Genomic DNA, 13,532 nt, shown 5'->3' with positions numbered 1-13,532 from the left:
TGTGTGTGTGTGTGTGCTTGTTTGTTTGTCCTTGTTATAGAATCTGTTCCTACATGGTTCCGCTTGTTGATGGGTTTGTCCATTCTGTCAGTCAACACCTGAACCGTTACCAGGTGCTAATGACTGAAAAATGTTGGGAAGTTTTTATAACAGTTGTTTGTAGATACATGTTTTTATCTGTCCTGGGTGAATATGTAGGAGTGAAATTGTTGGAAAGTACATTTTGCCAAAAAAGATGTGGCTGTTAGCCAGGCATGGTGACACACTCCTACAATCCCAGTACTTAGGAAGACTGAGGTGGGAGGATGCATGTTGGAGGCCAGCCTGGGCAACTTAGTGACTTAGTGAGGCTTTGTCTCAGAATCTCAAAGCTTAAAGTTTTACAAAAGCAGGGTAGGTACTGGGGATGTAGTCCAGTGGGAGAGCACTCCTGTGTTTAATCCTGAATGCCCACAATAAAACAGACACAACCATAACATTTTCCAAAGTGATTTTTACCACTTGGACTTTGCATCTTCCATCAGCAGTGTGTGGAAGTTTCAGTTGCTCCACGTACTTGACAACATTTGTTTCAGTCTTTTTTTATTTTAGCCACTTTGGTAAATTGAAGTGAGAAATTATTGTGGTTTTAATTGACATTTCTGTGATGACAAATAATGTTGAAGAATATTAATACCAGTTCACAGGTCTTTCTTTCTTGCCTTATAGCTGAGCATAGTCTGGCAAAGGTATTTTATACTTATTAAGTAAGGTGAGTTAGTTGCTATTTTGATTAGGTCTTCTGTATATTTTTTCCTAAATTTTAGTCATTTTTTCTAGCAATTCCTAAAAAGGAATGTTAATGTCATGTTAATTACAGAATCATCTATTTCTCCCTTTAACTTTTTACATTTTTGTTTCGTACATCTCAAGTTCTGTTATGAGGTATAAACAAATTTATGATTATTGTCTCTTCTTGCTGAATTTCCTCTTCTTTAATTTGGAAATGTCCCTAATTAACTCTGATGCAACATTTCATTGTGAAGCCTACTCTGCCTGATATTAATGTAATCGCTTCGACTTTCTTGTTCTTAGTGTTTGTGTGGTATCTTTGCTCTGTTATTCCCATGTTTAGTGCTATGGTGTCTCTTACTTCATCCTTTTAAGTTACTTGTGTCTTTATATTCACTGTTTGTCTCTTATGAACCATGGATAGTTGGGTTTTACTTTTTTTAAACGGTCTAATGGTCTGCAGTCTGCAGTCTGCTTTTTATTAAAATGTCCAGTGTACTTAGAGTTAATCTAATTACTGATGTTGTTGAGTTTAAATATACTGTGTAGCTTGTTTTCTGCTGGTCTCATCTTTATTCTTTGGTCTCTTTTTCACCCTTTTTGCTTGATTAAGTTTTTTAAAACATTCTGTATTTCCTTCTGTAGCACTGTAGATAGATTATTTTGTTTTCTTTTTAGTGATTGCCCTAGAGTTTGTAATATGTATGCTTGAAGTAGTAGTATAGCCTACTTTGTACCATTACTATATCCCTTCATAGGTAGGAACCTGCACCTGTATACTAACAGATACACTCTCTTGTTCTTTGTCTTCCTGTAACTGTACATCTCAATTCTAGAAATGTCATATCCTATCAGACACATTGTTACTATTTCTTTTAAGCAGTCAGTTGCCTTTTTCAAAGATCCTACAAATAAGATTAAAGTATTGCCTCTATCCTCAGGTATTTGCCATTTCCGGCACTTTTCATTCACTCATGTAAACAGGTGTCCTCCTTCCTGTCTGTTGTCATGTCCTGTTAACCCAAAGAATTTCCTCATACATTTCTTATAATTCAGGTTTGCCAATGATGGATTCCCTTGGTTTGTATTTTTCTAAAAATATCTTTGTTTTCCCATTATTTTAAAAGCTACTTCCACTGGAGGTAGAAATCTAAGTTGACTGTTTTGTTTTTATTTCACTATTTCTAAGATATTGTTTCTTTGTCTTTTGGCATTGTTTGTATTGATGCAAAATCAGAAATCATTGTTTTTGTTGTACTCTGGTATACACAATGTATCTTATCTCTCTGGCTCCTTTTCATATGTTCTCTATCTTTGGTTTTCATCAATTTGTTTGCACTCTACCTAGATGTGGTTCTTATATTTATTCTAGTTGGGACTTGGCTATTTGAAATTGTGGGCTCTATTCCTCCTCTCTTCTTTTGGTATTCTATGTGCATTTGACCTATTAATATTGTTCTGTGTGTCACTGGAGTGCTATTTATTATCTACCCCCCATCACTTCAGATAGTTTCTACCATCTTCTTTTCATGTTCACCAAGCTTCTCTTTTGCAATGCTCTGGAAGCTGTTCAGCGTCTCCAGTTTTCTTTTGAGATACTCCATTTTTCATATTTATAATTTCCATTTGGTTATTTCAGTGTTGTTGCCATCTCCATGCTGAGACTTGCCATATGTTCATTAATTTATGTGCATCTTTTCTTTTAAATGCTTGAATATTTTCATAAATGTTGTTTTGAGGGCCTTGGATTTCTTTTCTTCTGGTTAGGGGTCACATTTGTTTGCTTTTTTTTTTTTTTTTTTTTTTTTTTTTTTGTTATCGGGGATTGAACTCCGGTCCTTGCGCTTGCAAGGCAGGCAGCAGAACCACTGAGCTAAATCCCCAGCCCTGCTTAATATATTTTTTTATTTGTCCTGTATATTTCTTGGATGCTCTGTGGTAGAGAATATAAATTTTTGCTATTATCCTTTAAAGAATTTTGACTTTTGTTCTGACAGACAATTAATTTCCTGTCAGCTTCTACTGAGAATTCCTTTTAGAGCTTGTTAGGGAGGCCCTAAGTAAACCGGCTCAGAAATAATACCATTTCTGTTATTTAAATGGAATATCTGGAACATTTGTTAAATCCTCCCAATGGCCAGTGAGAAATCCAACATGGCCACATATTGTGTGGCTGTAGGACTCCACAGACACTTCACAGACCACTCATACATACCAGGCTTTGTAGGGTTTTGCCCTCAACGCAGATTAAATTTTGCCGAGAAACTTGAGGGAACTCCTTCCTATCAAGATTTCTAGAGTTCTGTTCTACATAGCTCCTTCCTCTCAGCTGCTCTGCCCCCAAATTCCAGTCCTTTTCTGAACCTCAAATGCTAGTCTCTGTTTTGTCTGTCCAGTGAAATCACAGCTGCAGACTCTAGTTCCTTGTGTCCTGGTTTAGGAAATGCTCCTGAACAGAAAACGAGGTGTATTCTGGGGCCTCAGGCATTTCCTCTCTCTAGAATCAGAGCCAGGGCTGCCTGTTGTTCACTACCTGAGAAGAGTTCTTTCAAAACCTGCACTCAATTTTATATCTGTCTCTGTGGAGTGGGAGTATCCAATACCTGTTATTTCACGTGGCTGAAATCCAGCCAGTAATAATGTTTAATTATACAAAGTGTCTATGTAGTCAGAAAGGTATCTAATAGGGATCCTTGCCTTTATAGGTGCTGCTGTCACCTCCAGTGCAAGGATTGCTTTAGTATCATTCACTGCCCTCAAATAGCAAATAAGAACATTTGCTATTAGAATCATATCCAAGTGAGTTGCCAAGGCAATCCACGTGACATACTACGGAAACAGCTTTAGTTCATATATTTAACAGGAAACTTTATGTAGATTTGGAGCTGGGTAGCTTTTCTGTCCCAGGAATCAGAGGATTATAAAACCATGGTTAACAAGGTACTTAGTGACATCCTTCTCTTACTACCATTAGCAAAAGCAGGAATTAAGTGGGATGAGGAGAGACGCTTTGGGGCAAGTTCACTGGAAGCTGGCATGTGTAATTCTTCTGATGGACGAGCCAAAATAGTAACTTTTTAGTCTTTTTTAAAGTGACAAAACTATCTCTTTCTTTTTTTAAATAAACCCTTCCCTAGGCTGCCCATTCAGTTGGGAGCTTTAGGTTGAAGAAGATCTGAAACATCTCTCTGGGCCCATCCACTGGCTATAGTTCAGAATTGTCTTCACAAAATCCAAGGATTTGTGGAACATATTTTAAAACCACTGGGCTGGGACATCTCCTGATAATATTGGCATCTCTCTGGTCCCTAACCCAGACCTTGTCTTTGATATAACCCAGTGGTTCTCAGCTTTGTGTGATCATTGGGATCATCTGAGAGCTTTGGAAAAAGTGCTATGGTTCAGACCCCACCTCCAGAACGTTAGTTTAATTACTCGGGGAAGATCGCAAATACGTAGTTTTTCACAAAACTTCCTGAGTGATTCTAGCATAAAGCTAGAGTTGGGAACTGCTAAACTTAGGTTTGTGGTTATATTCCTTGTCTCCTGTGTTGAGCTGTTGCTGGAGTTAAAGCATTTGCTTCTAGCCCTGGAGATGGAGTAGTAGGATTTCCCCAGAGAGATTAGCCTGCATAAGTGGCAGAAACAGAGGCTCAAGGGCCGGAGCTCATGAACACCAGTGTGAGGATAATACTGTCATCCCCACTATCCTTGGTTCTTGTGACTCCCTCACTTTTCAGTGTGCTTGGGATATGTACACAGGGCACTATGTCAGTGTTTCTTATGATGTAACTTACAGAGTCCATGGGACAAAACAAGAATGTTCAGTGTTGTCAGTTTGCATATCCTAACAGGCCAATAGTGGTTTGCTCTGCGTATTTACCACTAAGAATTACTGCAAATGTCATAGTATTCACAGAAGAGCTCCACCCCAGAGAAATTACGGAGTTAAAACATTAGATAAGTCATGTTTAAACTTGGTTGTATGTATGAGTTTTGGGGGAAGCAAGCTAAAATGCTCACTCCTTCTTCCCATCCAGAGAGACTGAATTAACAGATCTGCAGCAGGGTCGAGGAATCTGTGTTCATAACAGCACTTTCAGTGACACAGTGATCCCAGACCACATCTGGAGAAGAACCAAGTGCCAAATTACAAGATAATGCTTTTCTCCTTGCTTCATACCCAGGCATATTTTCCTCCTCATGTAAACTAAAATATCTCACAGACAGTAAATTTAAGTTATTGCTGTCAGCAGAAAGAAGCATGGACACAGCCCAACCCAGAAGAGTTGTTTATCTCCCACAAATTCACAAATTCATGCCTTTTCCCAGATTCACATCACCGTCTTCTCATCTCCTTGTGACCAGTTTTGCTTTAGGTAAATCTGAGAGAAATCTGGGTTACTCATTTTCTTTCTCTCCTGTTTGGGGAGAGTTTTAAATTTTTACTCTGTTATCTAATGCTTCTTTTTTAAATTAAGTAGAGATAAAGTGCTTTTCAAAAAGAAACTTGGTTTGTACAAAGTTTAAATATGTAGGATTTATATAAAAGATATGGAGGAGGAAATAGTTATCTACTTTACAAAGAAATCTTTGTATTGTGAAAGGACTAGGCTCTGTGAGGACACCCTTAAAAAGCCAATCTGTCCTTAGGACTTTCATTGACAGATACTGGGCCTAGGTTCCACACCTTTTTATGAGCCACACCTTCAAAATAACTATGAATTCCATAAACTTTCTGCAGCTGGGCTGCAGTGGAAGGGTGGAAAGCAGCCGATATATATACTGAGCTTGGTTTAATATTAAAAGTTTTCCACAAAATCTCTGTGCCCCATATAGAATATCCCTGCCTGTTTCCTTAATAATAAATGGTTTTTGGAGACAGCCCTGCTGAGGATAGTATAAAAAAACTTAGAAGATTCAAGTCCTACAGAAACAAAGAAATTTTTTCTAGACAGGAAAAGTGACATGTGTGGTGTAGGTTAATAAACTCAAGCCAAAGACCCCAGCAGAGAATACTATCCCCAACCCCCTAGACAGGGGCGGGAGGGAAACCTTGCTTCCCCTTTTCCAGTTTGCTGTGTCCATCTCTGTCTGGATGGAGTAAGTGCTCAATTCTCAGAAAAGGACATATTGGAACTGACAGCCTCACTATTGTGTATGTAATATGTCATGGCTGACGGATGAAGAATTGGGATTGCATGAAATGCAACGGGACATAGCCATCAGCCAGAGCTGGAGGAGGCCTTGTTTCCGAACCCTCAGAAAGCTCTCCTTCTGGGTCCCCTTTGCCCCTGGTCCCCTTTGCCCCTTTTGGGCAGCCCCCGAGAGTGAAGGGTTTAAAGCACCATTTCCCCCCATTACTCCTGATCCTTTGTTGTGCTCCCCTTTTGTCCACCCTGCCCTTTGATTGCTGAGTTCTCCCAGCAGGGCAAATTGCAGCTGAAAAGGTCTGAACAATGGGATTAGGCAGTGGTCCAGGGAAGCACTAGGGACCTGCAAGCTTAACTGCATTACTCTCAGCAGGTCTGCCCTGGGTGTAAGTGAGCAGGCCCCACCTTTCGCTGCCTGGGTGAGATCAACCCTCCTAACAGACAGTCACATGACCTGCCCCCAAAGCAGAGCTAATTGGAAGGTGAAATGATTCACAGGAGATGGAGGAGAACTAACAGGAAAAATTGCACAGAAGGGGAGTCACCTTACAAGTGCCTTTGGCCTTTGAGTGTTTGGAAAGGGTTTTTTCGTTCAACACCTAATGTATTTTGGCACTCCTGTTTCATTATGAACCATTATCAAATGAAAGATTAGTGATGCGTTGTCTTTTGCACACAGTCATATATTTTGCCATCATAATAAGCAACACCTGTACACTTTTATTCATTAATTCAACATATATTCATGAAAAACTCTGTGGGTGCCCAGCTTTGTAATACACCCTGAGGAGAAGATAAATAATAAGACATACTCTGACTTCAGAGTTCTTACAGTTTGGAAGAAGGTGACAGACAACTACACAAATAAATGCCACTAACATTATAAGGTCTGTGATAAATGTCTTTATGGATGTCAGTAGTACATACAGAAATGGAGTATAAGAAATATGATTGGAGGTGGTGACTGTGTTTGCAGACAATAAGTTACAATATACAATTCATTCTTCTTACTATTGACAAAATGCAATACCCGTAGTAAAATGTATAGTACTTTATCAAATAAATGTTTGTTGAGGACCTGCTGTGTGCCAAGGCTCTGTGCTTTGTACCTCAGTGTCAGTGTATGCAAGCCAAAAAGGAAAGTAGGGATTTAATTCAGTTAACACATGAATCAAATGTGAATTATAACCATGGTAAATGAAATACATGCTTTCATAAAAACTTACGAGGGTGTTTCTGAAAGGTACAGTGTCTTCCCTAAGATTGAGCTGAGACTATAGCGTGAAGAGGAGGAAGGTATTCACTAGCGACTCACTAGGTTCCAAGATTCAGAAGATGAGCAACAGAGAAAAAATAGTAAGAGTCAAGGAACAAGATTTCAGTCCTCACCTCACTGCGACAGCCCTCGGTGGGCTTTAGTGGCCAAAGCTAGAGAAGTTTGGAGGAGAGAGTGCCAGTACAACTCTGTTTTCCCATGTCCAAAACAATAACGTGCACCTTTAGGTTCACTGCAATGTTCAATTATCACTCCTGCTAACTCTCAGACAAACCAAGTGTGAGTAAAATGTCATCATCCTAAGAAGCAGAAAACATTGCCTTGAAGCCCTCTTCTAGACCTATGATACTATGAATATATACATAGTGTCAGTTAAATCCACAGCATAAATGGCAAATTAGCAAAGCCCAGAATCATAAAAGATAAGTAAGTGACATTTAATATTTTATGCAGTGAATAAGATTTCTATATTTTTGCAGAAATTGGAATAGCAGTTCATGTTCACTGCAGTAATACCTAGTAGACATGCTCAAGTGGCAGGATTAATTAGATGTTCGTGATGGTGATGGTTCTACTATAAATTGCAAAATGATGAAAAAACATTAAGCAATTTTTTGTTAACTTTCTTCTGGATATTTATAGGCTTAGCTTGGGAAGACTATCTCATACTTTAAAAAATATAGTGCAGTGATATAAGTATAAACAGGATTTCACAAAATCAGTGAGGCAAAAAATACCCTGGGGATTCTAGGAACAAGTGTGAGGGAAAACCTAGTTGTATTACGACATTGAATTTTACCCGTAATGCTTTCTGCCATCTGTGTTTTGACTCTTAACAGGAACTATAAGAAATGTTTTTTTAACAAAACATAAGTTCTATAACATCAATTCAAAAGACAGACAGAATGATAGATGATAAGTAGATGGATAGATGGATTGATAGATACAGAGGCAGGCGGATACATAAACAGATGAGACCAACAGATATGCGGGCTAAATGTTCCTAAATTTCCGCTGTCAATCATCATACTTCACTTCTCAGTGGGGATATTATCCAAAACTTCCTTCAGTTTACTAACATTTCCTCTTTTGTAATAAATCCTAGGTTAATGCATTCAGTGGGTTTACTCCTGCATGTATCAACTGGCTTTAAGGAGTACTTCTCTGTATTAGTAACACGACTTAAAAAAATCTATCTGGAACAGTGAGAGCCTATCTATGTTAACAAATAGTTCTGTTCACATTATAATTTTACACACACTGATTACGTTGTGCCTGAAGCACTAGCACTGCCCTTCCTAAGTGAGGAGTTTATCCTAAGGAAGGTGCTGGAAACAGCAAGGAAGATGCAGCTGTCATTATTTCGAGGAGTGATCTTGAATAACAGGGACCCTTTTCTTGGTACATTTTTCCAGGAAGCTCAGACTTCCTTTTGAGAACTTCCAAGAATTTTCTCAAAGAACAATAAATGCCTGATATAAGCTTATAGATCCATCCACATCTTAATCCCCTAGAGAACACAAAGATTTGAAGGCTCAGGACAATGCTTTCATGTTTCTTCTTGTCTCCCATTTCTTCTCCATGTCCTTTACCCTTAATTCCTTGATTTGTGCTATTTTTACTTGCTGTGGTGACGCCTCCTGAGCACCTTGCTATTTGGCTGTGGAGATGTTGAACTCTAGGACAGGGTGGAAGCTGAAATGAACTGGAATTGGAATAAACAACATAAATAAGAAGCAGCCTGGGTTAGACAAAAAAATGAAAGAAAAAGAAGGAGGAAGGAAGGAAGGAGAGAGGAAGAAAAAGGAAAGGAAAGGAAAGCAAAGGGAAGGGAAGTTCAGAGGCTCTTTCTGGCTCCACCACCTACCTGAGAAGCACTCTCCATTAGTCAACCTTCAGCTTCTTCCTAGTGAAATATAGTCATTGAGCTCAGAAACCTTTAGCCACCCCACTTCTCTCTACTGCAACTTTCAGGTTGCATTAAACTAAGATAGGACAAACTTCTTGTAATTTAAAGGGGAAAGAGAGCAATTAAATAAACTATCCTTATTAATATTCAAAACCAGTGCAATATATATCTTTACTACTACAACTGGGAGAACCTCTGAGAAGCATTTTGGGATTAAAGGTAGCCGTTAAAATAGTCATTGTTTTCCAACTTTCAAATAATTAAGCCTTTTGAACATTAAATGTTAAGTAGCTCCAGCATGCTCATCATTGTTTCTCTTTCTCTTTCTCTCTCTCTCTCTTTCTCTCTCTCTCTCTCTGTCTCCACTTTACCCACCCTTAGGCTTATGAGAGGCCCCAGAAACACCCACCTCTCCATTATGACCCAGGCCTCCCACAGGACTTCACCAGTGACACCTTAAAACCAAAGCACCAGCAAAAAAGCAGCAGCCAGAACCACATGGACTGGTCCACCAACTCTGACAGTGGACCCTCCACTCAGAATTGCTTCATCAGTCCGGAGTCTGGCCGAGAAACTGCAAGCACCAGCAAGATCCCAGCTCTTGAGCCCGTGGCTTCCTTTGCAAAGGCCCAGGGTAAGAAAGGCAGCGCAGGGAACACATGGAATCAGTTGTCTAACAGCAGTAAAGATCTGCTCCTGGGAGCTGTGGTTCCATCCCCAAGCAACCGCAGCTCGCCAGCCCCTCCTAGCAGTGCTGCTGAATGCAATGGGCTCCAGCCCTTGGGAGATCAAGAAGGAGGAGGTACAAAGGAACCCCCAGAACCACCTCCTACAGGCAGCAAGAAAAAGTCAAGTAAAAAAGATATGATAAGTCAAACCCTAACAAACCCAGAGCTGGACTGGGTCAAGAGTGCCCAAAAAGCATTTGATAACCCAGAAGGGAAAAGAGAAGGTTACTCTGCAGATAATATCCAAGAGGCATCACCAGCCAAGCAGAATGTGAGTTCTGTGGGTAATCTTGAAAGTGACTCTAGTCGTGTCAGGATTACTATCCCCATCAAAGCACCCTCTCTAGACCCAGCCAGCCATAAGAGGAAAAAGAGACAGTCCATTAAAGCAGTGGTGGAAAAGATCATCCCAGAGAAAGCACTGTCTTCCGGAATTTCCATGAGCAGTGCAGTCGTTAACAGGTTACTTTCCAATGCAGAGGGGAATCAGAAAGACTCCCGTGTCCCTAAGTTGGGTAAAATGATAGAGAATGAGTCCCCTTCAGTTAGCCTTGAAACCGGTGGAAATGCAGAGAAAATGATCCCAGGAGGAATGTCTAAGCAGCGGAAAACACCCATGATCGTGACGCCCCCCACATGCACAGATCACTCCTCATCAAGAAAGCTACCTGAAATCCAGCATCCAAAATTTGCTGCAAAACGGAGGTGGACATGCAGCAAACCAAAACCTACAAGTATGCTTCGGGAGGCAGTCATGGCCACCTCTGATAAACTGATGGTGGAACCCCCGTCTGCTTACCCCATCACCCCATCCAGCCCTCTGTATACCAACACCGACAGTCTTACTGTGATCACTCCAGTCAAGAAGAAACGGGGACGACCAAAGAAGCAACCTTTGCTCACAGTGGAGACAATCCATGAGGGTACTTCCACCAGCCCCGTCAGTCCCATCAGCCGAGAGTTTCCTGGCACCAAGAAAAGAAAGAGGCGACGCAACTTAGCTAAGTTGGCCCAGCTGGTGCCAGGAGAAGACAAACCCATGAGCGAGATGAAATTTCACAAAAAGGTTGGAAAGCTTGGTGTGTTGGATAAGAAGACCATCAAAACGATCAATAAGATGAAGACACTCAAGAGGAAAAATATCTTGAACCAGATCTTATCCTGTTCCAGCAACATTGCCCTGAAAGCCAAAGCTCCCCCAGAGACTAGCCCTGGGGCAGCCTCAATTGAAAGCAAACTGGGCAAACAGATTAATGTCAGCAAAAGAGGAACCATCTACATTGGCAAGAAGAGGGGCAGGAAGCCGAGGACAGAGCTGCCACCCCCATCTGAAGACCCCAAAACAGCCATCAAGCACCCCAGGCCTGTCTCTAGCCAGCCGGATGTTCCAGCCGTGCCTTCCAACTTCCAGTCACTTGTGGCATCCTCACCAGCAGCTATGCATCCACTTTCCACACAGTTGGGTGGGTCCAATGGCAACCTGAGCCCTGCCAGCACTGAAACCAGTTTTTCAGAGTTGAAAACTATGCCAAACCTCCAGCCCATCAGTGCTCTTCCAACCAAAACCCAGAAGGGAATTCACAGCGGAACCTGGAAGCTGTCTCCACCCAGGCTAATGGCCAACTCCCCTTCACACCTGTGCGAGATAGGCTCACTAAAGGAGATCACACTGTCCCCCGTGAGTGAATCCCACAGTGAGGAGACCATCCCAAGCGACAGTGGCATCGGGACAGACAACAACAGCACGTCTGACCAAGCAGAGAAGAGTTCAGAATCCCGACGGAGGTACTCTTTTGATTTCTGCTCCCTGGACAACCCTGAGGCCATTCCATCTGACACCAGCACAAAGAACCGGCATGGCCACCGGCAGAAGCATCTCATTGTGGACACCTTCCTGGCCCATGAAAGCCTCAAGAAGCCAAAGCACAAGAGGAAAAGGAAAAGCCTGCAAAACCGTGATGATCTCCAGTTTCTGGCTGAGCTGGAAGAGCTCATCACTAAATTCCAAGTATTCAGGATCTCCCACCGGAGTTACACCTTTTACCATGAGAATCCATATCCCAGCATTTTCCGGATTAATTTTGATCACTATTACCCGGTGCCATATATCCAGTATGACCCGTTGCTCTATCTTCGTAGGACTTCAGACTTAAAGTCAAAGAAGAAGCGTGGTAGGCCTGCAAAAACCAATGACACCATGACAAAGGTGCCTTTTTTACAAGGGTTCAGCTACCCTATTCCCAGTGGAAGTTACTATGCAGCCTATGGAATGCCTTACACATCAATGCCTATGATGAACCTGGGTTACTACGGTCAGTACCCCGCTCCTCTGTATCTATCGCACACTCTTGGAGCAGCTTCCCCGTTCATGAGGCCAACGGTGCCACCACCTCAGTTCCATACAAGCTCCCACGTGAAGATGTCTGGGGCAGCTAAGCATAAAGCAAAGCATGGAGTACACCTGCAGGGGCCGGTTGGCATGGGCCTCAGTGACATACAGCCATCACTAAACCCTCCCAAGGTGGGCAGTGCTGCTCTGTCCAGTGGTCGGCTCCACAAGAGGAAACACAAACACAAGCACAAGCACAAGGAAGACCGGATCCTGGGGACCCATGACAACCTGAGTGGTCTCTTTGCAGGCAAAGCCACAAGCTTCTCCAGCCACCTCCTGACTGAGAGGTTGAGCAGTGCAGACAAAGAGCTCCCACTGGTGAGTGAGAAGACCAAGCATAAGGAGAAACAGAAGCACCAGCACAGCGAAGCTGGCCACAAGGCCTCTAAGAACAACTTTGAGGTGGACACCCTCTCTACACTGTCACTTTCAGATGCCCAGCATTGGACGCAGGCCAAGGATAAAGATGACTTGAGTGGTGAGTCCGTGGACTCCTGCACTAAAAGGTACTCGGGCAGTGGTGGAGATGGTGGCAGCACAAGAGCAGAGAGCTTGGATGTGTTCAGTGAACTGAACCCTTCCAGTGACAAGTGGGACAGTGATGTGAGTGGGAGTAAAAGGAGAAGCTTCGAAGGCTTCGGGACGTACAGGGAAAAGGACATTCAAGCCTTCAAGATGAACCGCAAGGAGAGAAGTTCATATGACTCTTCCATGTCTCCAGGTAAGGCCAAGTTTTCCTTCAGAGGCGTTGAATTTCACATGCTAGCCATCTTTGGCACATTTGATTACTAGTTGGCAAAGAGGTAGCAACTAAATCGTAACTGATCTCCTTTAATATTTGAGTCTGCTATGCATTTCATACGTGGTTTACTTTGTACTTACTGTCTTTCCTCCCACCTGGAGCCTCTGCCCAGGAAACTAGGGATGCAGAGGCAGCTCCCCAAAATTGCCTATGGTATAACCATGCCTAATTCTTTATTAAAAATGCTGTCCTTGGGTCTTAAGTCCCGATTATATGGTACAGTTTGCTAGTTGGATATAAGCCTGTAAAATTTATTAGGAACAAAAAAAAATATTAGAAACACCAAAAAAACTGAAAGAATGACAAAGCTGGGTGGGAGCGAATATCTGGTTTATGTGACATGCTATCACTGGAAGTCACACATCCCAGAAGGGACATCTGAAGAATCATCTGAAGCTGATAAGCTGACCGTTAAATCCTGAAGTCTGAGTGAAGCCTGGGTCATGTTTCCTTTTTTTTTTTTTTTTTTTTTTTTTTTTTTTTTTTTTTTTAAATTTAAAA

General features: G+C 41.8%; 1 protein-coding gene across 1 annotated transcript in view; it reads left to right on the top strand.

Moving 5' to 3' along the window:
• The window catches only part of Setbp1 (SET binding protein 1), a gene marked incomplete at its 3' end in the record, with an annotated part of 348,446 nt that overhangs the window by 239,534 nt on the left and 95,380 nt on the right, over positions 1-13,532 (top strand). Inside the window, exon 4 of the mRNA XM_010616583.2 lies at positions 9,491-12,950. Within this exon, the coding sequence (XP_010614885.1) occupies positions 9,491-12,950 (3,460 nt within the window). The remainder of the gene's footprint in view (positions 1-9,490; positions 12,951-13,532) is intronic.

Source organism: Fukomys damarensis, unplaced genomic scaffold (genome assembly GCF_012274545.1).
Source record: "Fukomys damarensis isolate Sample0158 unplaced genomic scaffold, DMR_v1.0_HiC HiC_scaffold_30, whole genome shotgun sequence".
NCBI classification, from domain to species: Eukaryota; Metazoa; Chordata; class Mammalia; order Rodentia; family Bathyergidae; genus Fukomys; species Fukomys damarensis.
The sequence above is the reverse complement of the archived record's forward strand: the minus strand, read 5'-3'. Positions and strand labels throughout refer to the sequence as shown.